Genomic DNA, 24,472 nt, shown 5'->3' on the forward strand with positions numbered 1-24,472 from the left:
TTAGGCTAGAAGATCTTTATAGTAGATAGTGTCTATATCTAGGCTAGGGAATAACCTAAGATAGCTATAGTAGTTACTAGTGCTACTACTGCTTATATCTAGGTAGTTATATTATAAAAAAAAGCTACTATAAGCTTTTTTATATTTAATATTAGTAAAAGTAGTATAGCTATAGTTAACTATAGGCTTTTTTACTACTCTTACTATCTAAGGTTATTTTATAACTAAGCTACGCTTATTAGGTCCTAGTGTTTTTATAATTATCTTACTATTAACTTTAACTTTACTAATTAGGTAGCTATAGTTATAGTGCTAGCCTCTCTATTAGGGTACTAACTTAGGTTAATTATATCTCTTACTTAATCTTAGGCTAAAGATAGTAAATATTATATCTACCTTAAGGTTAGGTATATTTCTTACTTTTATTAACCTTAGGCGTAGTAGCCTATACTATCTAGGAATTAGCCTAGTATAGTAAAGAATTATAGTCTAGGTAGGCCTATTAGTAAGATAATATTATAGCCTAGTAGGCCTATAATTTCTTATCTTTTACTTTTTAACTTAGACTATATTATTATAGTGGCTTTTATCTACTTTAAAGATAATAGGTCTATAGGGATACTTCTTTTTTATTTAGGTGTATTACTTATTATAATGTCTTTACTTAGGAGTAGTTATTAAAGAGCCTTTTTTAAGGGGTAGAAGGTATTAACTTAGTTAGGTTCTTTTCTAGTGTAACTAGGTTTTTAGATAGCTAAGAGCTTTATAGGTTACTATAAGATAGTTAGATATCCTCTACCTTCCTATATAGTCTTAATAAAAGCAGCTAGCTAGTTTTATGTCTTTAATAATCCTTTTAACTATATAGAGAGTACTTTTATCTTAGTAAAGATTATTAGCTTAGCTAGCGTCTAAATAAAAGCCTTATTACTAGTTATTACTAAAGTAGTATAGTATATTCTTATTAAATTCTATAGTTATAAGGGATTATATATTATTATAAAGACTTTAGGGTAGCTACTAGGGGACCTTATAGGATAGACTTTACTTAAGCTATATATAGAGACGCCTAAGTTTAGAGGTCTGCCTAGGTTAGAGCGTTCTTAGTATGCTATGTTTTTAACCCTATTACTCTTATTAAGGTATATATATTTTTCTACTATATAGTAGTAAAGGGGAGGTTTTAATAAAAATAATAAAAATAATAAAAGTAATAAAAAAGTATAGATTAAAATAGTTATACTACTACTTAATATACCTTTTTTAGTAGCTGTTATAGATCTAATAGGATAAAGCTAGGCTATAATAGTAATAAAAAAGGACGTAGTGTAAAGGTAAAGCGTAATAATAAAGTAGTAAAGTAAGATAAATAATAATAGGAGCTAAATAAATAATATAGGCTAAGATAGGTAATAGATAGGAGGTGTATTTATAGTTAACTTTTTCTTTATAAAAGGTTGCCTACTAAAGGGATATATACCTAAGGTATATATAACGTATTACGTGTACGTTAGGTATCTAGTCCTTACTATCTGTCTGTCTCTTAACTATAGGCACTTACCACCTTATCTTATTATAATTATATAATCTAATAAACCTTAGTATTATAACTTAATACTAGTTATTATAACTAAGTCTTTAGTTATATTTAGTTTACTTACTTTAAGTTAAACCTAGATATACACTATACGTAGCTAGTTTAGCTAACTAAGTGCTTATAATAGCCTTACTCTCTAATAATTGTTAAAGAAATAAAGGACTTATACGCCCTTAAGACTATTAATATCTAATACTATATTAATACTAAATAATAACAAGAGGTCTTTAAGATTAACGACTAGAAATATTACTAAAAAATAAAAAAGTAAAGACCTTAATAAACCCTTTAGTATACTTATAAAGAAGGCTTAAAAGAAAACCTTTATAAGATAAGTAAGGTACTTAATAGCTCTCCTTTCTTTATAATTATTACTAACTGCTTTTCCTAAAAGGCTAGTTCTACATAGTTAGTAACACTATAAAAGCATACCTATTTTATATTTATTAATATAATATCCTTTAAGATAAGTTTAAAAAGAAAGGATATTTAGGTTAGTTTTATTTATTTTATTAGCTAAATTACATAATTACTTAAAAAAAGAAGTTAGCTAAAGACGTCTTATACGCTAATAACTAGACTATATATGAATTAATTAATCCTAACTTCTTTACTTTACTTTATCCTTATAAAGATATATTTAATAAAGTAATAAGTAATTAATTTACTTCTTATTATCTTTATAACAATAGAATTAAGCTTATAAAACGAAATTAAAAAGCTTACTTATTACTTGTTATATACATAATCCCTAAAGAAGTTAAAAGCTATAAAAAGGTACTTTTTAAAGAACTTATAGAAAAGTTGAATTAAGGTAGAAAAAATACTATAAGATACTTTTAGCCTATTTATTTAAAAGTATAATAGTAGTTTATGATTCTATTCAGACTCCTAAAAAACTTAATAAACTCTTTAAAAAGAATTATTATCCTCTCTTACTAATTAATAAAACTCTCTCTTATATTAAGTAGGTAAAGATTCTTATAAAGATTAATATTTAAAAGGCCTTATATAAAATCTAACTACCTCTTAACTTTAAATATTAAATAACCTTCTATACTTAATATAGTATACATAAATATAAGATACTACTATTTAACCTATATAATAGCTTTATAATCTTTAAGTAGTATATAAATAATCTTTTAATAAATTATATTAAGAGCTTTTATACTACCTATTTAGATAATATTTTTATTTTCTTTAAAGACCTTTTATAATATTTAGACTATATTAAAAAGATACTTACTAAAGTTTAAAAAGCTAGGCTATAAATAAATATTAATAAGTATAAGTATAAAGTAACTACTACTAAGTACCTTAAGTTTATTATCTTAACTAACGTATATATATAGTAAGTAGATAATTATAGTAAGCAGACTATATCTTCCTACCCTTTAATTATTTCTATAAGTTAATTTAACTAGATTATATAGAATTAATTAAGAGTATATATTACCTTATTCTTTATTACTATCCTAAACTACCTTATAGGTTTATACCTTATATCTAGTCTTTTTATAATTACTATATTATTATATATATAGCTTACTACCCTCTATATAAGCCTCCTGTTAAGACGTTTTCTTACCTCTACCCTTAACACCCTCTTTTTCTCCTTATAGCGCCTCTACTTTAGTTATATTAAGTAACCCTCTAAGATATAGTTAGCTTTTTTTAGCCCTTTACTACTTACTTAGTATATTTATTCTTATATAAAGTCTAAGGTTCTTACCCTTAATAAAAGTAAGCCTATATACTAACTTACTAATACCTTTAGCTTAGAGGTTAATTACCTTATATATTAGTATTAGTAAGCTCCCTTAATATCTCTAGATTTTTTTTTTAAGTAAACTAGCACTTTATATACCCTTTAGTACTATAGTTAGTGTCTTTAGGTCCTATAAGCCTAAGCTAGTTAGATATAAGCTAAGAGGTATTAGTGTGTTTAGCTTAAAATATAGGTAAGAAATAACTACTTTAGGGTTAAAAGGTCCTGGTCAGGGACCGAACCGTAAAGCTAGCTTATATATTTCTTTGGGACTTAATAGCAGGGATCTTCCGAACCCCCAGAAGATCCGCTGCTTTATATAAGGCCTTCCCTTATAATAAGAGGTTATAATAACCTTTATATATAATAGTATTACTATTAGGAAGCTAGTCTTATTAGAATTATAAATATTATAATCCTATATCTTATACTTTAGAATTATATTTTATATAAGTGTAAACTAGCCTTATATAATTATAGAATCCTTAGCTAAGGCTCTTTAATATTTAATATAATACTAAAATTATGTTTTTAATTAGGGTTATTATTATATAAAACTCTCTACCTATTAGGGTTTAATATATATTACGTTATATACGCTTAGAAGTTAGTTAGCTTTATTTTATATATCCTCTTGTTATAAAAGAAACCCTTAATAAATTAGGTTAATAACCTTTTTAAGAATTACCTCTTTCTTAACTTCTATTATCTTCTTTAAGTTTAAACGCGTCTTGTCTTATATAATACGTCCTATACGTTAGTAATATAGTATTATATAAGGGACGTTAAAGACAGTAGCTGCTCTTTATATAGACATTTTTAGGTCTTTTTAAATAGCTTAAAGGGTAAGGATAATACGGCTTTTAATTAAGGAGGATTATATATTTATATATAAAGAAATATTAATATAAAGGTTGAAGAGGTGAAAAGAAGGAAAAGTAGTCTGCTTACTATGAATATCTGCTTACTATATATATACGTTATTAATATATTTCTATATTTATATTTTAATAAGTTCTAAGCCTAAAGCTACTTTACCTTAACAGTTATTTATTATATTAAAGTTAGCTATAGCTTTTAGTACTTAGAGGCCTTCTTAAGGCTTTTTATAAGTAGTTGGTTAAAGCCTATAGTCTAAGTAAAATAGTAAGTTCTAAGTACTTTTTCTAACTGTACTATTATAAGTAAACTATACTATAGGTAGTAGTAATACCTAATTAATTTAGTTATAGTTAATATGGGATTATAAATACTACTTTAGTATTTATTTTACTTTTTATTTATTTACTAGCTTATAAGTAGAATAAAGTAAATACTTTATAGTTTATATTTACTTATAGAATTTAGAATCCTTAGAGCTTAAGAGAAAATAGATTATTTTTACTTAGGGTAACTTCTTTTAGTAAACTATAGTTACTAATAATATATTTTAAGAACATATATACTAGCCCTTTTACTATACTTTACTATAGATATACTATAGAGTAAGTATACTTTAGAGTTTAGTTAAAGATTACTATAATACTATTAAAATATGTCTGTATAATAGGTTTTTTTGACTTTTATAATTAAATAATAAAGTTTAAAGAGATTAAGTATTATAACTCTAGTAGTACTAAAAGTAGTTAGATTTACTTATAGAGCTTATAAGGACTATTATTTCTTTCTATTCTATTGTTTTTAATCCCTAAAGCTACTTCTTTATATAGTTATAACTCTTTTATTATAATATTATTTAAGCTATTTAGAAATTTCTAAAATCTTTTAGTATTTATATCTTTTAGTACTATATATCTTATAGATTTATTTAGCTATCATTCTTTTAATTATACTAGTATTACTATATCTACTAGTTTAAATAAGCTTTTAAGCTAGTATAATGTTATTATTATTCTTCTACTTTAGAATAACTTACACTTTCCTTAAGACTAGAATCTTTTACTCTATTTTCTTACTTAAGATATTTACTTTACTATTATTTATTTTTTTATAATACCTAATTCTAAAGTTATACCTTAATTAGACTTCTTGTTATTTAATTTATTATTTATTAAAAATCTCCAAGGGTATAAAGTAAGAAAGGTTCTTATAGTCTATATATACTAGAACTTAATGTTTAGTTTTTAATAAGTATAGTTGTTATTTATACAATAGTTAAATAATTACTATTAGTTCTTTATTATAAATCTAGTAGGTTAACTTAAGCCTATAAAGGCCCTTTAAGTAAAATATATATAGCTATAGTTTTCTTTATTATATTATTTTAGTTATTTACCTAAAGTAAAGTTTAACGTATTAGTCCTAACTTTAAGTAGCTTAATAAAGTTAAGAAGTTTAATAAATAGTTTAAAAGTAACTAAAGTCTTAATTTAATCTAATACTTCCTTATACCTATCTATTTATATAAACTTAGTGTTTTTATATAACATGCCTATATCGTAAGTAAAACTACATAATAAGCAAAATACTTCTCTTAACCTTTTCTATTCTTTATAAGTATATTAAGTAATAATATATACGATTAATTAAAACTATATTTTACTTTCTTCTTTATTACTATTTAAAACTATCTTATAGGTCTATGTATTATATAAAGTCTTTTTATAATTACTATATTATTATATATATAGTTTACTGCCCTTTATACTAGGCTTCTTCTAAGATATTTTCTTACCCCTAGCTTAAAGGTTAATTATCTTATATGTAAAGGTTAATAAGCTTTCTTAATATTTTTAGATCTTCTATTTTAGTAAACAAATACTTAATATATTTTTAGTACTATAGTTAGTATCTTTAGGTCTTAAAGACTTAACCTAGTTAAGTATAAGCTAGAAAGTATTAGTATATTTAGCTTAAAGTCTAAGTAAATAATAACTACTTTATAGTTAAAAGGTATAAAGCTAGCCTATTTAAAGCTGGCTTAAATATTTCTTTCTCTTCTTAAAGTAAGAAATACTATGTATAAGGTAGAAGACAAGATATTTTTTATAATATATAAAATTCATACTTATAATATCTTTTTGATTCCCCTAATATATATAAGTTTAAATAAGCTAAAAGAACTAATATTAGAAAGCTAATACTTATATAATAAATAAGAAAGTATATATAAAGTAATAATACTTTATTCTTTATAAATATTATTATTAGAATAACAATATTACATAATTCTATAACAACTATAGGACAATCGTTTCATTAGATACTTAGCCTAGACTAAAGGCTAATAGGGAGAATAACATTACGTATAGCTAAATAACTTAAGGGCGTACTTATAGGTATAAAACCCTTCGTATAATAACAAGTAGGATTAGCATGCCTAATTCAAAATGTTACCCTTAATTTAACACTAATTAGTAATTACTTAGTAATTATAAGTAGTTACTACATGTAATTATAAATTAGTAAAAGTAAAAAGATAAGGAAGTTCTCTAATAAGGCTTACTTATACTAAGAGCCTTAAATCCTACTGTTGTTATCTACTAATATAGAAGTAGATAGTATAGTAAAGAGAAGACTACTTCTTAGTCTAGGGTATAAGAAAGTCTTTCTATGTCTGCTATAACAAACTATAAACTAGGCAGAAAGAATATACTATATAATACTTTAAGAAAGTATTGTATACTATAGTATATATATTACTAACTATATAACGCTATATAATATAATATAGCTACTATTATAGTATCTTAATAAGGAGAGGAGTCTACACTTAACGCCCTCTAATAGTAAATCTAAGGAAGCTAATAACAAATAACTAAGGATAAAGATAAGGAATTAATTATATATAAAGAAATAGTATACCTTAGTAATATTCTACTTTATACTTAGAAACGCTAAATAGGACTAGGATTCTAGGTATATAAACTAGATCTTACTAAAGAAATCCTCCTAGCTAAGGAGTTAACTATATACATAAGGTATATACTTATATACCTCCTTATAATAAAGCTACCTCTATAAGGCCTAAAGATCTTATTATATAAAGACGTTTAAGAATAGTTAGTAGTCTATTAGTCTAAAGTAAGTTATATAATTAGAGAAGAGCTTATATAAGTCCTAGCAGAACAAAGATTAGATATATTAAAGATAGAGAGATAATTACCCCTTTTCTAGATTTTTATATTAATCTAATTACTTTAGGACCCTAACCTGCTATTAGAAAGACACCTTACTTATATAATAACTACTATAATAATATTAACTATTAGGAATACACCTTATATAACGTTAAAGAATTTAGCTAAGATTCTAATAAAGTTAATTAAGGTCTAAGATATATAAATAGCTTAAAGACCTTAAGTATTACCTATATAAATATTACTACCTAGCGTATAAATTACCTAGGAGGTAGAGAGCTTTCTAAGAGCTTAGGGCGTAAGCTTTATTCTTTAGAAGGATATATATAGTCTCTTACCTATACATATTATCTAAAATAGCTTATATAACCTTTATATAATCTCTATATTCTAGAAGAGATAGTAAAGGGAGAGAAATTATATTAAAAAGCTATATAATATACTATATAATAAGGCTAAGATATTTATTAGTTTTTATTACTACCTTTAGATTACTAAAGACTAGTACTATACTATTTTTCTTAATACACTCTCTAATTATATAGATTAGTTTTTTCTTTATTATATTAGACCTATATAATAATAGGATAAAATATATAAGATACTAGATATATATTTTAACACTAGTACTAACTTTAGTCTTTATTAGATAGATTAGACTATAATATTCTTTAAATAAGTTAAATAAGAAAACCTTAAAAATTCCCCTATAGAGGTTCTTAAGGCACTTCTTAATAAGTTACCTCTAGTCTAAAGGGCCTTTAGAAATAATTTCTAAGAAGAACTTATGCTTTATATATAGGCTACTTAGGCCTATAGGGGAGTACTAGAGTTAGAAACTATACTTATAAACCTTAAGATATATTATATATATAAAGAATTCTTCTTTAACCTAAGGGTATCCCTTTAAGTTACCCTAGATAGGAAAGTAATTATATATAATATTAACTTAATAGATAAAAGATATATATCTAACTATAAGGATAAATAATAATAGCTGTTATTTAATAAAGGCTTTTAAAAAAGATCTTATAAAGGAAAGTCTAGTTAACTTTTTAAATATAGACTTTATTATATAAATATAGCTAAGAAATACTTTATATATAAGAAGAAAAAATACTAGTTAACTAACTATTTAGATAAAGAATATAATTATATAAAAAACTAATATCTTTAAGTATATAAAAGACTCTCTAAGGAACTACCTAGGAATTTAATAGTATACTTTCTTAGTGTAAAAGAGGAAGATCTAGTAGAAGAAGAATATAAGACTAAGTTATATAATAAAGATAATATAGAGCACTAAGAAATCTCCTAATACCTATAGATATTAGTATTCTTTTATTATATAACAAGAGAAGATATATTCTCTAGATAATAAAGGGAAAAAGCTAGCCTTTTTATGTTAAAAGACCCCTATTATATAATATACTAAGGTAAGCTTTAGGATATAAAAGCTACTAACCTTTCTACTATTAGAAAGGTATAAGTACTTACATACTTTTAAAAAAACCTATATATAAAGATATCCTAGACCTTAGGGTTAGCTAATATATAATTTAGAGGGATAAATCTATCTTATTAATTAGTAGTATAGAAATAAAAAACTAGTTAGGTAAAGTTATATACTATATCTTAGATACCTTAACACTATTTTTATTTTTATTATATAATATAGACTAACTTAAAGCTTACTTTAATAATATTACTAACACTATTATATAAAAAAATAGAATATATATTCTAGTTATATAAAAAGAAAGATATCTATTCCTTAACCTTAGTTATATAAAGGCTTTAACCTTCTTTATAGAGGCTAAACTTAAAAGAACCTATAGATAATTTAGACACCTTTATATAGATTATCTATATTAACTTCTAAGAAATACTAGTTATAATAATATAGATATATTGATTTTAGAAAAGATCTAGAAGTTTTATTACTACTACTAATTAAATAAACTAGTATTATAACGTTTTAAGTTCTTAATTAAGGACAAAAGTTATTTAACTATAAGATTATTATTAATATTATATAACTTAGGGATAAGAATATCTTATATATTATTAATATAGAAATAAGCTTTTAAGAGGTAATCTTTCTAAAGTCCTTATCTATATAAGACAGCTAGAATACCCTCTTAAAGTACTAGATTAATATATATATTAGTCTACCTAACTATATTATATATAACCTAGGTATAAACCTTATACTAGAAGAATTTAGGAATAGTACTAAGATTATAGGTATATTATATAAAGAAATACTAGTAAAAGCATACTAAGTAGTAAGAAAGATTAAAAGAGTATATACACCCTTATAATAAGCGTATAATATTCTCTATAAGGAATTAGGCTATAATATAGATAAAGAGGCTATCCTCTAGATAGTAATTAAGGCCCTAAATAACACTACTAAACTATATAGTATTATACTAACCCTTCTTGTCTTTAGGACGTACCTAAGGATTAATAAAGACTTACTACTATTATATAATATTACCTAATAGGTAGAGGTAATTTAGAAGGTAGTAAAGATACCTTAAGGTATTTATATAAAGTTTAAAATTAATTAGGTAATTAATATATAAAATAGCCTTAATCTTTAAGAAATACTTTTACTACCTCTATAAAGTAAAGTTCTTATCTAAAAAGAGAATAAGAGATAAATAGAACTATATAAAATCTAGTTAATTAATAGTAATATAATTATAGTTAATATAGTAAATAGCCTGACTTAGTTTTATATAATATATATTAAACCTTCCTATAGGGATATACCCTAAAAAGAATTAGATAATACTATATAACTAACCCCTTAGGATTAACTAAGGAGGAGGGAAAGACCTAAGAAAAAGTAAAAGACTACTATATAAAGGTTATAAAGGTTATTCTTAACCTAAAAGAAAAAAGATTACTATAACCTAGCTATTAAATTATAACTTAATAATATTATTATAACTCCTAGACTACTATATAATAAGTCTAATAAGGGTAAAATTAGCACCCTAATTATCTAGGCATTACTTAAGGTTATATAATATAACCTAAAGAAATACTACTAAGGTAGTATTTATAGAAGCTATATAGTATAAGAAGTTAAGAGGCTAAATAACAAGCTATATAAAAAATCTTAACTTATTATATAAGGATTTAGTAATAAAGAGAAAAAGACACTTCTTACCTAAGCACTAATAGTCTAGAGAATAAGCTAACGCCTATTATTAGCCTTTAGACTAACACTTATATAATACTATAGTTATAAAGAGGAAATTAGAGATATTACCTAAGTATACACTTAATCTAAGGACCCCCTTAATTAACTAGTCTTTATATAACTACTTAAGGAGCTAGAAGGTAAATACCTAGTAGATATACTTCTTTAAGTTATACTACTATTATATAGACTAGTAGAATTAGATCTTTACTAGTATAAGGCGTATATTAAACACTATAATAATAGCCTAGAGATAGTATAGTTAATATATAATCTATACCTTCTATATACACTAAATATAGAAGATAGATTTAGGACTATAGTGTTATAAACTAATAATACCCTATTATACGCTAATAACTATTTTTTATCTAAAGAAGAAATAAGGTTAGGAGAAAAAAGGCTTTATATAAAGCTAAAAACAACACTTACCCTAGAAACACTAGTTAACTTTAATAAGGGAAAGATCTATACGTATAATAATAATAACGTTACCTTTACTTAAAAAGGCTAAATTAACTAACTATAACTAGTAGATAAAAATTATATAATACACCTTAACATTATGTCTCCTAGAGGGCAAGAGAAGTGTATATTACCTCTATTTATTAACTAGAAGCATTATATAATCTTATAATTATAGCCTAAACAAAAGGAGATAACCTTTAGGACATTAAAGAACTTAATAACTAGCTTTAGTAGTAAATTAATAATTTATTAAGAGGGCTTATATATATCTCTCTTAACCTCTATTATATAAAGATATATATCTTTATAGATAGATTATTTACTAATAATATAGACCTAACCTTATAAATTAGATTTATTATTATACTAGTAGGAGAAACAGCCTATATAAAGACAGACTTCTAAGTCTAAGGTAATATTATACACTAGTGTTTAACTAAGTATAAAAAAGTTATATAAAGTATACCTACTAGTAATCTCTATAGAATAATAATAGGTTTTAATAGTAGAATTTTAATAAGTATAATAATTAATTAAGTTCTTTCTATAATTAATACCTTAAGAATACTAATTATAGTATCTATAGACTTAAGATCCTTATATAAATGCCTTATATAACTAGGTACTACTAATAAGAAATAACTAATAATTAATATTATAAGTGTTTATAAATTATATAAAAAGAAAAAGATCTTAGAGGTAAAATAGATTAATAGAAGAGATAATCTTATAGATATACTTACTAAGAAATTACCTAACCTTAGCCTTAAAAAAATAGTTATAACTAACACCTTATAAATTAGAGTTAAGGCGTATATTAAACGTATTAGGGAGAGAGATTAATAATAACTTGATATATTATTATATAATAGCTTAAATTCTAGGTATCTCTACTAACTTTAAGAAAGACCTAACTACTAGACGTCTTACTACGTAATATTACTATATACGTTATATAACTTAACTAATATATAAGGTTTTACGCTTATCTCTTACTCCCTATATACTACTATAAATAACTATTTACTTCTAATTAAGAATTAGAGGCTTCTTAGACGATCTAAGAAAAGATTTACTTTTTTTAATATTTTTTCTTAGCTTCTTACTAGGTATATAAGGCTTTTTACTATAAGTCACCTTTAGCTTTTAGTAGTTTAAAGGCCTAGGTCTTTTATTATTATTATCTAAGTTATTATTATAATTATTATTAACTAAGATAACACCCTAGTTTTAGTAAGAGTATTAGGCTTTATAGCTCTACTAGATATATTCTATATAGGCACTATTCTAGTAATTATCTATTTATATATATTATTAAAAGTAACGTTAAGTAATTTTAGTGTACTTAGACGTATAGTCTTATATAATAGTGCTATAAGATTAAATAATACTTTTAGTAAAATATAATAGGTAATAGAGGATTCTTACTATAAAATAGAAAGGATTTATACCTATAGTTATATAAACTATAATATTGTAACTAGCCTAGCTAAGGACGTTAAACTTTATATCCTATAAGAACGTTAGCGTATAAAAAAAGAATAAAGAAATATATAACGTATATTTATAGATAAGGCTTATATAATAGCTTAGTTAGAGGTATATAGAATATTAAGCTAATAGACTTTATTAGTATTTATAAAGACATTTAGGTTACTATATAAGGAAGCGTGTCTACTAAGAGATATTATAATAATTATATAATAAAGTGCCTATATAAGTTAGTACCTAAATAACTAAAGGGAAAAGGGAATAGAAACATATAAAGAAGAAGATAGGGATTATAGGGATCCTGCTGTATAAAAATAGGAATTATATAATAGATAAAGGTTTTAAGAAGTTACTTATTAAATTAAGGAATATTACATAATAGGAGTAGCATAAGGGGGAAAAGAAGAAAAAAGGAGAAGAAGAGGAGGAAACAGGAGGTATTTATAAGGAAAAGAAAAAAGGCTACTAATTATATTACTTATAGAGAAGTAGAAGGAACACATAAAGATAAGAAAGAAATATAAGAGAAGGTAAAGAAACGTATAAAGGTAAGGAAGGAATATAGGAGAAAGTAAATTAGGGGAAGAAGCCTATCTAAAGTAAAAGCTTTATAATACATAAAAAGAAGGAAGGTATATATAAAGGAGATAATTTAATTAGTCCTAGTAAGTTTGTTTTTCTTAGAGATAGGTAAGTATAGAGTTTTGTTTTAATAGATAACTTTATATATAACTACTAAGTAGATAAAAGTAAAGCTATTATAATAGATAATTAGTATTATCTAATTAGCTAACGTAAGGGCGCGTATAATTAATAAAAGAAAGGTTATAAGTGTTAGAATCATAATATTATATAATTATATAATACCTATAGGATAATTATTTTATTAGATACTTAGCCTAGACTAAAGGCTAATAGGGAGAATAATATTACGTATAGCTAAATAGCTTAAGGGCGTATAAATAAGTATAAAACCCTTTATATAATAATAAGTAGGATTAACTCTTAAGTTACTAAAATATATATTAGTTTACCCTTACACTTATGTCTTGTTTATATATTAATATATAAAAGCTTATTTAATAATTATTAAATTTAGTTAATTTATAGCTATTATAACTATTAAGAACTAAGGCTTAGTAAGTACTTTTTATATAAGACTTTATATACTAATTAAAATAATTTAAATAATTAAAGCTAATTTTATTTATTTTATAGTTATTTTTAGTAAAGTAAACATACTATCTAGCTAATATATATATAAAGTAAGTAGCCTATTATAGTAAGTAGCCTACTTTCTCTTACCTTTATGTTATAAGCAGGTTAAGGTAACTAACTCTAGCATAAAGCAAAAGCTTTAGTAATAATACACCTACATTATTATCCCCTATTCTACACTATATAGTTACGTTAGCTAGCACCTAACTAGTTAGATTATAAAACTATATCTCCCCTCTAAGAGGTATGTCTTTATGCTAAGGACTAATTAGACATGTTATAGGTATAAGTAGGGAAACTCTAGTAGGGGTATAAGGGACTAATCCTATACATACTACTTATAGTTAGAACGCTAAGGACTCTAGAGAGGATCTAATCTAGCTAGTAGCGCTAGGATTTAAACCTATACCCTCTACGTAAGGTAGGTGTATTATTATATTATAAGTAGGTTAAGGTAACTAACTTTAGTATAAAGCAAAAGCTTTAGTAATAATATACCTATATTATTATCCCCTATTCTACACTATATAGTTATATTAGCTAGCACTTAACTAGTTAGATTATAACACTTTATACTTTTTATATAAGTTAATTAAACTATAATATATAAAATTAATTAAAACTACTTATTACTATCTTATTTATTACTATTCTAAACTACCTTATTAGTTTATATATTATATTTAGTCTTTTTATAATTACTATATTATTATATATATAGTTTACTACCCTCTATATAAGCCTCCTTTTAGGATGTTTTTCTACCTCTAGCTTTAACACCCTCCTTTTCTCCTTATAATACCTCTACTTTAGTTATCTTAAGTAACCCTTTAGGATATAGTTAGGTCTTCTTAGCTCTCTAGTACTTAATTAGTATATTTATCCCTATATAAAGTCTAAGGTTCTTAGCTTTAATAAAAGTAAGCCTATATACTAACTTACTAATACCTTTAGCTTAAAGGTTAATTACCTTATATATTAGTATTAGTAAGCTTTCTTAATATCTCTAGATCTTCTTTTTTAGTAAACTAGCACTTTATACACCCTTTAGTGCTATAGTTAGTGTCTTTAGGTCCTATAAGCCTAAGGTAGTTAGATATAAGCTAAAAGGTGTTAGTGTATTTAGCTTAAAATCTAGATAAAAAATAACTACTTTAGGGTTAAAAAGTATAAGGCTAGCTTATCTAAAGCTAGCTTATATATTTTTTTTCCTTATTAAAGTAAATAATACTACTTTTAAGGTAAAAAAGAAGTTATTTTTTATAATATATAAAATCTATATTTATATTATCTTTTTAATTTCCTTACTATATAAAAGCTTTAATAGGCTAAAATAACCTATATTAAGAGACTAATACTTTTATAATAAATAAGAAAGTATATATAAAGTAATAATTCTTTATTTTTTATTAAAATAATTAGATTTAGTTAATTTATACCTATTATAGCTATTAAGGATTAGAAGTTAATAAGTACTTTTTATATAAGACTTTATATACTAGTTAAAATAGTCTAACTAATTTAGGCTAATCTTATCTATTACTTATTTATTTTTACTTAAGTAGATATACTATTTAGCTAAGAATTAGCTATTTTAGTACTAAGAGAGGAGATAAGATTACAGGCGGCTAATAGTTATAGATCAGAGAGGCGGAATGCATTCTCCTGGGAATCACCGTGTTACGCGGGCGTGTTGTCCCGTACTCCGGTCCATGTGCTGGGTTAGCCGCAATGTATCAAGGGAACTTGAGTGCCGTTAGCGATGCTGGGCCCCACGGAGGCCTCGCACGCGTGTTGACAATATGCATAGCGTGGAAGGGGTGTTGGCTACCTATTAGGGTCTAATATATATTACGTTATATATATTTAGGAGTTAGTTAGCTATCTCTTATACGTCCTCTTGTTATAAAAGAAACCCTTAATTAATTAGGTTAATAACCCTCTTAAGAATTACCTCTTCCTTAACCTCTGTTATCTTCTTTAAATTTAGATAAGTCTTATGTTATATAACACGTCTAGTAAGTCAGTAATAAAGTAAGGATTAAGGGACCTTAAAGATAGTAGCTACGTTTTATATAGACATTTTTAGGTCTTTTTTAATCGCTTAGATAGTAAGGATAATACGGCTTTTAATTAAACAAGATTATATATTTGTACGTAGAGAAATACTAGTGTAAAGGTTAGAGAGGAAGGAAGGACAGGAAGTAGGCCACTTGCTATAATAGGCTACTTACTATATATATACGTTAGTTATAATAACGTTTATATATAATAGTATTCTTATTAAGAACTTAGTTTGATTAAAATATAATTATTATAATATATATTTTATACTTTATAATCTTACTTTATATAGGTATAAACTAGACTTATATAATTTTAAGATCTTTAGCTAAAGCTTTTTACTAATTAATATTATATTAAACTTGTATTTTTAACTAAGGCTATTGTTATATAAAGGCCTTTACTTCTTTAGGTCTAATATATATTATATTATATTCTATTTAGAAGTTACTTAGTTATATATTATATATTATCTTAATATAAAAGAAACCCTTAATTAATTAGGGTAATACTTTTTTAAGAACTAGTTCTTCTTTTACTTCCATTATCTTCTTTAATTTTAGATATATATTATCTTATATAATATATTTATTATCTTATGATAAATATATATTAAGAGGACCTTAAACCTATTAGCTACTATTTCTAAAGATATTTCTAGGTCTCTTTAAATACCTTAAGAGGTAAAGATAATTTAGGTTTCTTTAGAAGAAGAGTTTATATTTATATATTAACAAAAGTAGATATAGAGGTTAAAGAGGTAAGGAAGTAGTAGAACGGTTCTACTTAGTATGTTTTTTTACTTACTATATAGGTATATTATAACTTATTAAAATAGTCTTATTTGCTTTATATATTGTTTAAGAAATTCTTAGTAAAAGTTAATAAATCTTAAGAATAATTATATATCTTTAGAATTCTTTTAAGTAAGCTAGCCCTAAACTACTTTTATCCTTTTCTTTTATATTTAAATTTTACTTAGTATAATTATAAATCCTAAGTAGTCAACCTTTTACTAGTAAAATCTACTTTTCTTAGGTTTAACTAGTAGCCTGCCTTCTTATAATCTATTAAGTACTTAGTATATATATTATTTATATTTATTTAGGTTCTCAAAGAGAATAAAGATCTTATTAAGGTTATAGATAACAAAGATATCTAATTTCTTTTATAAAACGTAGTTATATATACTTTAAAAAGTAGCTAGTATATTAGTCAGTCTAAAAGATATAATGTACATCTTAAATAGACCTTACTATATTAAGAATATAGTTTTCTATTTATCTTTGTTTTAAATTCAAGTTAAGTTATAAGCCTCTTTTAATTTAATATAAACTAATTTACTTTATATAGTAAATCTTATAATTTTAAAATAAGTAGCTGTAGATAACTACTTTTCTTAGTAATATTTTCAAGCTTTTAATAGTTAATATATAGTTATAGTTTACTATTTTTCTTTAGTATACATAACCTTAAATATTTTTTAGGTAAGTCAAATACTCTAATATACTCTTATTCAAGGTTATTATCTATCTTTTAGTATTCTAGCTTAATTTAGTAAGCTAGGCGCTAGAGGGCCTATCAGTAGGCTTGCTACTATTAGCACCTTAATATATATCTTTAACTAGGACTTTAAGAAGTAAAAGACACTAATATATAATACTTAGGCAAAGATATAGCTAAGAATTATAGTAGGTAGTAGTTATTTACTACCTATAAAAATAAATTTAAATGGTAGGCTATCTTTAGTACTACTTAAGAAAAAGGTAGAGGGCCTTTCTATTAGTAATATAAGGCTTTATTTTAGGGAAACCGCCCTTAGTATTACCCTACCTATAATAAGAGAGTTTAGCTTTAAAGGTTTTAGCCTAATAGATATAAAAGTAATATTAAGCCTATAGGCCTATAGCTTACTAATATTAGGATACTTACACCTCGTTTAGTAGGATTCTTAGTTATCTTTAAGTAAAAGCCCCTAAACATTACTAGTAGTACTTACTATAGTATAACTATATATAAGAATAGAAGTAATTTATTAAATTCTGATAGTAATAGAATATATTTCTTTAATTGTTTATCTTAACTAATAATTTAAAGTACTTTAATTTTAACGTTTTGAAATATTAAACTTATATTAAAAGAAGAATGAGTTATTAAAGAATTGATAGTTAGAAGAATGTATAAGAGATATACATACTTTTGTTTGTTTACGTCTTTATATATAAGAGTAACACTTTCCTAACCTTCTTTTTCACCATATCTTACTCCCGACATCTATTATTCTCTTTATTAGTACATTTGACTTTTATCAAAATTCATATAGAACTCAGCAGTAGCATAACTCAAAAGGACTAAACATACCAAAAATGGACCTAGATACGTGAGAGGAACTCCTGCCAAGTCATCCCAGTACAGTGGAGTACCCCATCCCCTCATACTAGGGCAATTCTTGAACTGATATGGATCGCTGTGATACATGATTGCCTCATACGGATTTATATCAAACTCAAACTCGCAAACCGGTAAATAATTCTATTTACGTGTCAGCTTGATTACCTCACTCTAATGACGCTGCGGCGAGCTCAAGGGGCGCCGCGAGAGGTTCATAGCGACACTTACTAGGCAGGTTAAACCGAGGTCGTGAATGTCAAACTCTTCGGTGGAGTTCCTTGCACGGCATTTCTGTGCGTCAATATAGAGCTCTTGTGGGGTGGTCCAGTTCTTCGCGAAGGCTGTCTTAAGGATCTCTTCCATGCGGTCCATACCAATGTCTGTTATTCCAGGGGTTAGTCTAACTAGCGATTGCTCGGGATATACAGCCCAATAACATACCGTTAACTCTGGCAAGTCCGTACGAGTCCAAGCCGTCATACCAGATTGGTCCACAAGTGCCAAAATTGTCAAGCTTTGAGCAGTCATAGGCCTCGATCGGTATCTTGGTTGGATCAACACCAGGGCTACCAGTCTTGTTAGCTAATCAAAAAGCGGGTTTACAAGCAGCCGTAACTAACTTTTTTACAACAAAGTAATTGTTTGCTTCAAGGGCACTGTTGAAGGTCCACTTCAAGAGGTTATGATACATAAAATCTGTGTTTTCTGGAAGGTTGGTAGTGAGTTTCTAGCACCAAGTTGTTAGAACAGTCGCATAAAGGGACACAAACTGTGACCTGTGGTCAACAACTCACCTGACTGAACAAGCCGCTCGAGGTGAGGCCAAAGAATATGTTAAAGTCGGTCTCAGCAGCATTCAATGCCTTGCCGATGTTTTTCTGAAAGTCATTGACTTGGTTTCCTAAAGCCTCCGAAAGCCCTTCCCATGGAACTGGGCTGACCTCCGAGGACGGGAACAAGATGTTGACGAAACCGCCCACATTACCCAAAGGCGTCAATAAGACAAGGAAGGGTATGACGAATGGGAGTCCCATGTACGTGCCGATGAGCGGACCTATGGCCTTTTATACCCACAAGTATCAGACTTTGTAAATTTGTGTTGTTGCATTAAACAAACGCCCTGGGTCTTGACTTACACCGATCAAACCAGATACAGTACCAAAAATGGGGCCAATTTTTGGAGTCAAAGTGTTCTTCTTTACCGGAGGTGCAACGACTTTAACGATTTCAGCAACCGCTCCGCTATTAGTAGAAACGTTAGATAGCACGCAGGCATAAATCGAGAAAAAAGGAATGGGGACCACGTACATGGCAGCCGCCTGGCCCTGCATAAGGCCTTGATGGTAGTTAGAGAAGAAGAGATTGATGGCTTTGGGTGTCACAACAGTCAGTGGTGGCACTCAAGGACGGGTGCGAATCAGTTGCCGCGAGCGTCGACCAACCGTAAATGTTCCACACAGTCTGCAGGAGCGGTCAGTGAGTCTTAAGCACAGGGTGGTTGTTTAAGGGCCTTGCTAACGTAGAATTCTTGAGGGGAATGATAGGCAATCTCAGGCCCGCTGGGTGGCGGAATACACCCGTTGATGTTTATAAAGTCGCAACTCCATGTGATTAGTCCCTATAACTGGATTAGTCAGAGGAACTTGTAGTATTGCCCGTGCAGTTACATACCGCCATCTCCAGGTAACATCGGGAGAATCCTCTATTTGTCGAATTGCATGTCGCGCTATTGTTCTGCCACCAGCTCTAAAATGTTCCCTGTTAGGCTGGGGCACTCTTGAGGCAGGTGTTGATCCATACGCTGAGGTAGTTGTTCATATCTAGAGCCTGCCAGCAGCCTGGCTGGATGCTGTTCAGCGGTTTTGGGGATTAGCAAGACTGTCCGGCTGTAAAATATCGACAGAGGGTGCTGCCGTACCCATTTGGAGAGGAGGAGGTGCATTGATCGGCGGGGACAGCAGGAATCGTCAGGTTCAGATCGCTCAACAGATCCCTTTGTCTGAGAGCCAGGTCCCTATGCTGGATAGCCAGGTTCCTTTGTTCGATAGTTAGGTCCCTTTGTTCGATATCCGAGTTCAACGGCGACGCTCTAATCGCTAGGGCGAAAAAAAGAGTGATGGGGTTCAGGAACTTCATCGCGGTTGCGGAGCGAGAGCTGCTAGTCCCAAATGGCAGAAGAGGGTTCAGGCAAGATCGGGCTTAAGAACTCAATAGCGGGCGGCAGCAGCAAGATTAAGGAGGGAATCGCGCGAATCCACCAGGACAATACTCGCATGAATCCGGGGTCCCCGCAAGCGGCTCGAATCCCACTGATTAAGGTTTAATAAGCCCCGCCCTGAAAGTCGGCTTGCCTACCACCAAATCATGGCAACGGTTAACAGGCCGACACTTTGCGGGGCTTTCTGATAATTAGCAAAGTGCTGACCCACACACTCCTAAGTACGGATACTTCTCCCCTCTTAATCCAGCTAATAGACTAAATAAAGAAGATAGACTACTATTATCTTCAGTAAGTAGATACTTTAGGTTCTAGGTTTCCTATTCTAGAAACAGGACATAGAATTAAAGTTAGTTTAAAAACCAATATATATTTTTAAACTTTAAATACACTTAAAGCTGACAGAGATACAGATAGAGCTGTTTTCTTTTTTTACTTAGAAAAAGGATGGGTGAGCTGGGGTGTGCGGGGTTAAGCAAGAGAGACTTCAGCCAGTACGGATACTTTACGAAGTCAAGTTTAGCCCCACAAAATGTCATCCTGGTAACCGCTACCCAAATGATATATATCCCCAATTTATCCGTAGTTACAGGTAGAATGCCAGTGCGATTTGTTTGGCGGCCAGTAAGCTAAGCCTATTTAGGAAGGCACTACAACCACCACCACATTTCTATAACACAGATAGGATAATTATATTCCATCACCCTAACTCTAGCTAACCTAGACCCTAACCCAGACCCTAACCACCCTAACCACTAACTCTACGTATTTACTATAGATATGTAGGCTCTTGAAGATATGTAGGGTTAGTGGTTAGGATGGTTGGGGTCTAGGTTAGGGTCTAGGTTACTTAGAGTTAGGGTGACAGAATATGGTATTTCTAGCTCCTATGTGGCAGTGCTTCTAGATTAGGTTAGACACTGGCCGCCGAACAAATTGCACTGGCATTCTACCTGTAACCCCTAATTTGATAGGGATCTGCAAGAGAGCTTACCAGTGGCGGTAAGTAAGTGCACTTGAGGTAAGTTGTAGGTGGTGGAACCTTGTCTATAATAATAGTGTTATACGTTGAAAATAAATCTAGCCCCCCCTCCTGTCTATAGAAGCCCCGCGTATCCGTAAGTGTTAAAATTACGTACTGCATTAATACTAATTCCCTTAACACGGAATATATGGTCTGGGGCTTGGGGGCGAAGGAAATGCGGCAACTCTATGTAAAGCGCGTGACCGGCAAACGAGTGGTCCATGACTCTTTAGAACTGTTTTCCCATCTATCTTGGAAAGGTTGGGGGTTCGTCTGATATTACCTGTCTACAACGCCAAAAAAAAAAAAAGATAAAAGAGGAAACTTCACACCTTGATACGAGTCGCCAGAATCGCTGACACAAATAAGCACTCGTCACCAACAATACATGTACCGACTCTCTCCCGGGAACCCGTTTGCTAGGTCTTAGCATACACCCCTTAATAACATCACCATGCAATCCGCATTTTTCATTTACCTTCTCACATACGCGACCTTTATCACCTACACGATAGCCAAAGACTGTTGCTACGCCAACAACTGGGCGGAAACCAACTGGCTCAACATCGCATGGAAGGAAAGCATAGGGGCTGCGGAATGCACCCTTAAGGGCCATTTCCCGCCCAGCTCGAAATGCATCGTCGAGAACTTGAAAGATGCGAATGGCAACATCCAGGCCCTCACGAGCCTCTACTTCGGCAACGATCCTTTCCCGTACAAGTACCGCCTCGGTATCGACCCTTCTAGCTGTAAACATCTGCCGGATGAAAAGGTTAAGACGGGTTGGGAAGGCTTCGGAGCGTACTTGTTTCAAGACTCGTGGTTGACTTACCAAGATATGGAAACATGCGACTGATCCAATGCAGTCTACACCGGCTAAATGTAAGCAAGCCACCACCACCTTAGGTGGGTTCCCTACACATCAGAATAGCATCTTGACATTGGGGCAGGACATGTTCCTCGTGATTCGTGGACTAGTCGGCAGAGGAGCAGGTGTGGATGGGTGTTGGGCTTGTAAAAGCAGTAGTGAGTAACACAGGGGATTATTAGCAGGTCGTTAGTCAATTCCCTGCATCACGGGAGCTTGTTACTACTGGTTCATTCTACGCATGTGTCTGTCAGTGTATTGTGAGGGGCAAGCCGTGATGGAAACAATAGACAGATTGACTGCCACTGTTTGAATTCTCAACGACCCACTATTGCTACTATCTACGGCTACTGTCGACCGCTACTATCCATCCTAGCTATCAATAGCATATATGGAAAAAGAAGCTTCGCCACAAAGCCAGTACTGTAGAATGTTGATTTATTTCACGCAAAGAGAATCGTGATCATGTTCATAGGTAACTTGTATTGTGAGCAAGGCAATATAACCGTTGCGGTGGTGACTTTGCTGCAGAGGGCGGCACCGGCTATACCGTGGAGACAGACTTTTTAGCATGCTCCGCCTAGCTCCGCCGGTGTTGACTCGCGTGTTGCTAGTTTTGGGCTTCTAGCCCAGCCCCAGTCCTCCTCCACACTTGCTTATAGTTCTCGAATGAGAAGCCTCAAATCGGGCGGTATCTTCTCCGCGACTCCCCCGCGTTTATTAATGCTCCTGTTGCATGCTAGGGCCGGAGTGGGCTCTGGTATTCTCTGGGGCGCATTTGGGGATCACGCGGACAAGCATTTCTTCAGAGCGTAGTCAAAAGCGAGCGAGCCAGCCACCGTCTCGGCACCTCCGTGACATGTCATGAACCCTGCGTTCTGTCTACCGTACCTACGACCCCCTCCGCTCGGGTCCACATGGGGACCAGGATGTCCACACCGGAAGTCCAAAGAGACTAATAATAAGCACCGCTCGAGAAGGCTTGGCTTACCGGTACGCTTGCCGCAGTCTGCTTCCCATTGGCAAGACGCAAGCCTATAACTTTAACGTTCCAGGCCCTCTTCATTCTTACTTCGTAAGCTTTCACCCAACCATCAGAGACTGTTGCTGATATGCGCCATATGATTCTCAAACCTTTTCACATATGCCTCACTTTGGCACTGTGTCTCATCCAGGTGTACGTAGCAGCCGGCTTACATCGGGCCGGGAGAGATGCGCGGCTAACAAAAATATATGAAACAGAGCCTTTGCTAATACCCACGGGAAATGCTACTGTAAACTCCAGAACGCATCTGCCAAGTGTCTCACGAGCAAAGCATGCGAAATCTATAAGACGTCGAAAGAAATATTCGACCCAGACCCAGCGAGAACCAACGTCACGATGTTGTGGCAAGTAAGCATCCCCCTACTTTCTCCTTCTTTCCCTCTCCTTTCTTTTCATCTACACTGCCAGAGCCACATGCTTACCTTGACATTGAACAGGTGTGCGCAACATTAAAGCCGGCCGAAAATGGTCGTGTTTGGTATGTTGATGGGCTGGGTGGTAATGAGTTTGAGCAATCGTGTTATGAGGCTCAAAGCTCAGGGGCCTGTCCAGGTAGTGACGGGAGTATAGAATCAGTTTGTAGGTAGTGTAGGTGTTCAATGTGGCGGAATGACACGTAATTAACTAGCGAATACACGGTTGCCCTACGGCGAATCGTCAGGGAATTGGCAGTAAAATAGCCCTACTTTACAGGTAATTCCACTAATTATATAGCTAGGATTAGCCTAGGCTATCCTAACTAAGAAAGAAGAGGAGTTGCCTATTTCTATAGGATTTTAACTATAGTTATATAATATATAGTTAATATTAATAAGTTAGGTACTATAGTCTCTACTATTTAATATTTAATAGTATATAATATATATTAATAGTAACAAATATACTTACTTACTATATAAGTATTATTATAATAATTAATAGAAATAATAATAGAAAAGTAACTATTGTATAATTAGATAAGAGCTAGTTTATATAGCTTAACAGTAATTAAGTAAAGATAAAACACTATAATGTTAAGAAA

General features: G+C 29.7%; 2 protein-coding genes across 2 annotated transcripts; one reads left to right on the plus strand and one right to left on the minus strand.

Annotated features, from left to right (window-relative positions):
- Positions 1–18,437: 18,437 nt before the first annotated feature.
- On the minus strand, positions 18,438–20,432 carry GLRG_11780 (uncharacterized protein; the record flags this gene model as incomplete). Its single annotated transcript, XM_008102464.1, has 12 exons — positions 18,438–18,467; positions 18,525–18,676; positions 18,738–18,862; positions 18,917–19,023; positions 19,091–19,357; positions 19,433–19,538; positions 19,605–19,665; positions 19,739–19,757; positions 19,816–19,914; positions 19,968–20,042; positions 20,097–20,145; positions 20,215–20,432. 12 exons carry the CDS (start codon positions 20,430–20,432, stop codon positions 18,438–18,440), a joined length of 1,308 nt encoding a protein of 435 aa, XP_008100655.1.
- Positions 20,433–21,992: 1,560 nt separating this feature from the next.
- GLRG_11781 (uncharacterized protein) lies at positions 21,993–22,394 on the plus strand (the record flags this gene model as incomplete). The annotated part of the gene is made up of 1 exon (XM_008102465.1): positions 21,993–22,394. One exon carries the CDS (start codon positions 21,993–21,995, stop codon positions 22,392–22,394), a length of 402 nt encoding a protein of 133 aa, XP_008100656.1.
- Between the last annotated feature and the right edge of the window lie 2,078 nt (positions 22,395–24,472).

Source organism: Colletotrichum graminicola, assembly GCF_000149035.1.
Source record: "Colletotrichum graminicola M1.001 genomic scaffold supercont1.120, whole genome shotgun sequence".
Lineage (NCBI taxonomy): Eukaryota > Fungi > Ascomycota > Sordariomycetes > Glomerellales > Glomerellaceae > Colletotrichum > Colletotrichum graminicola.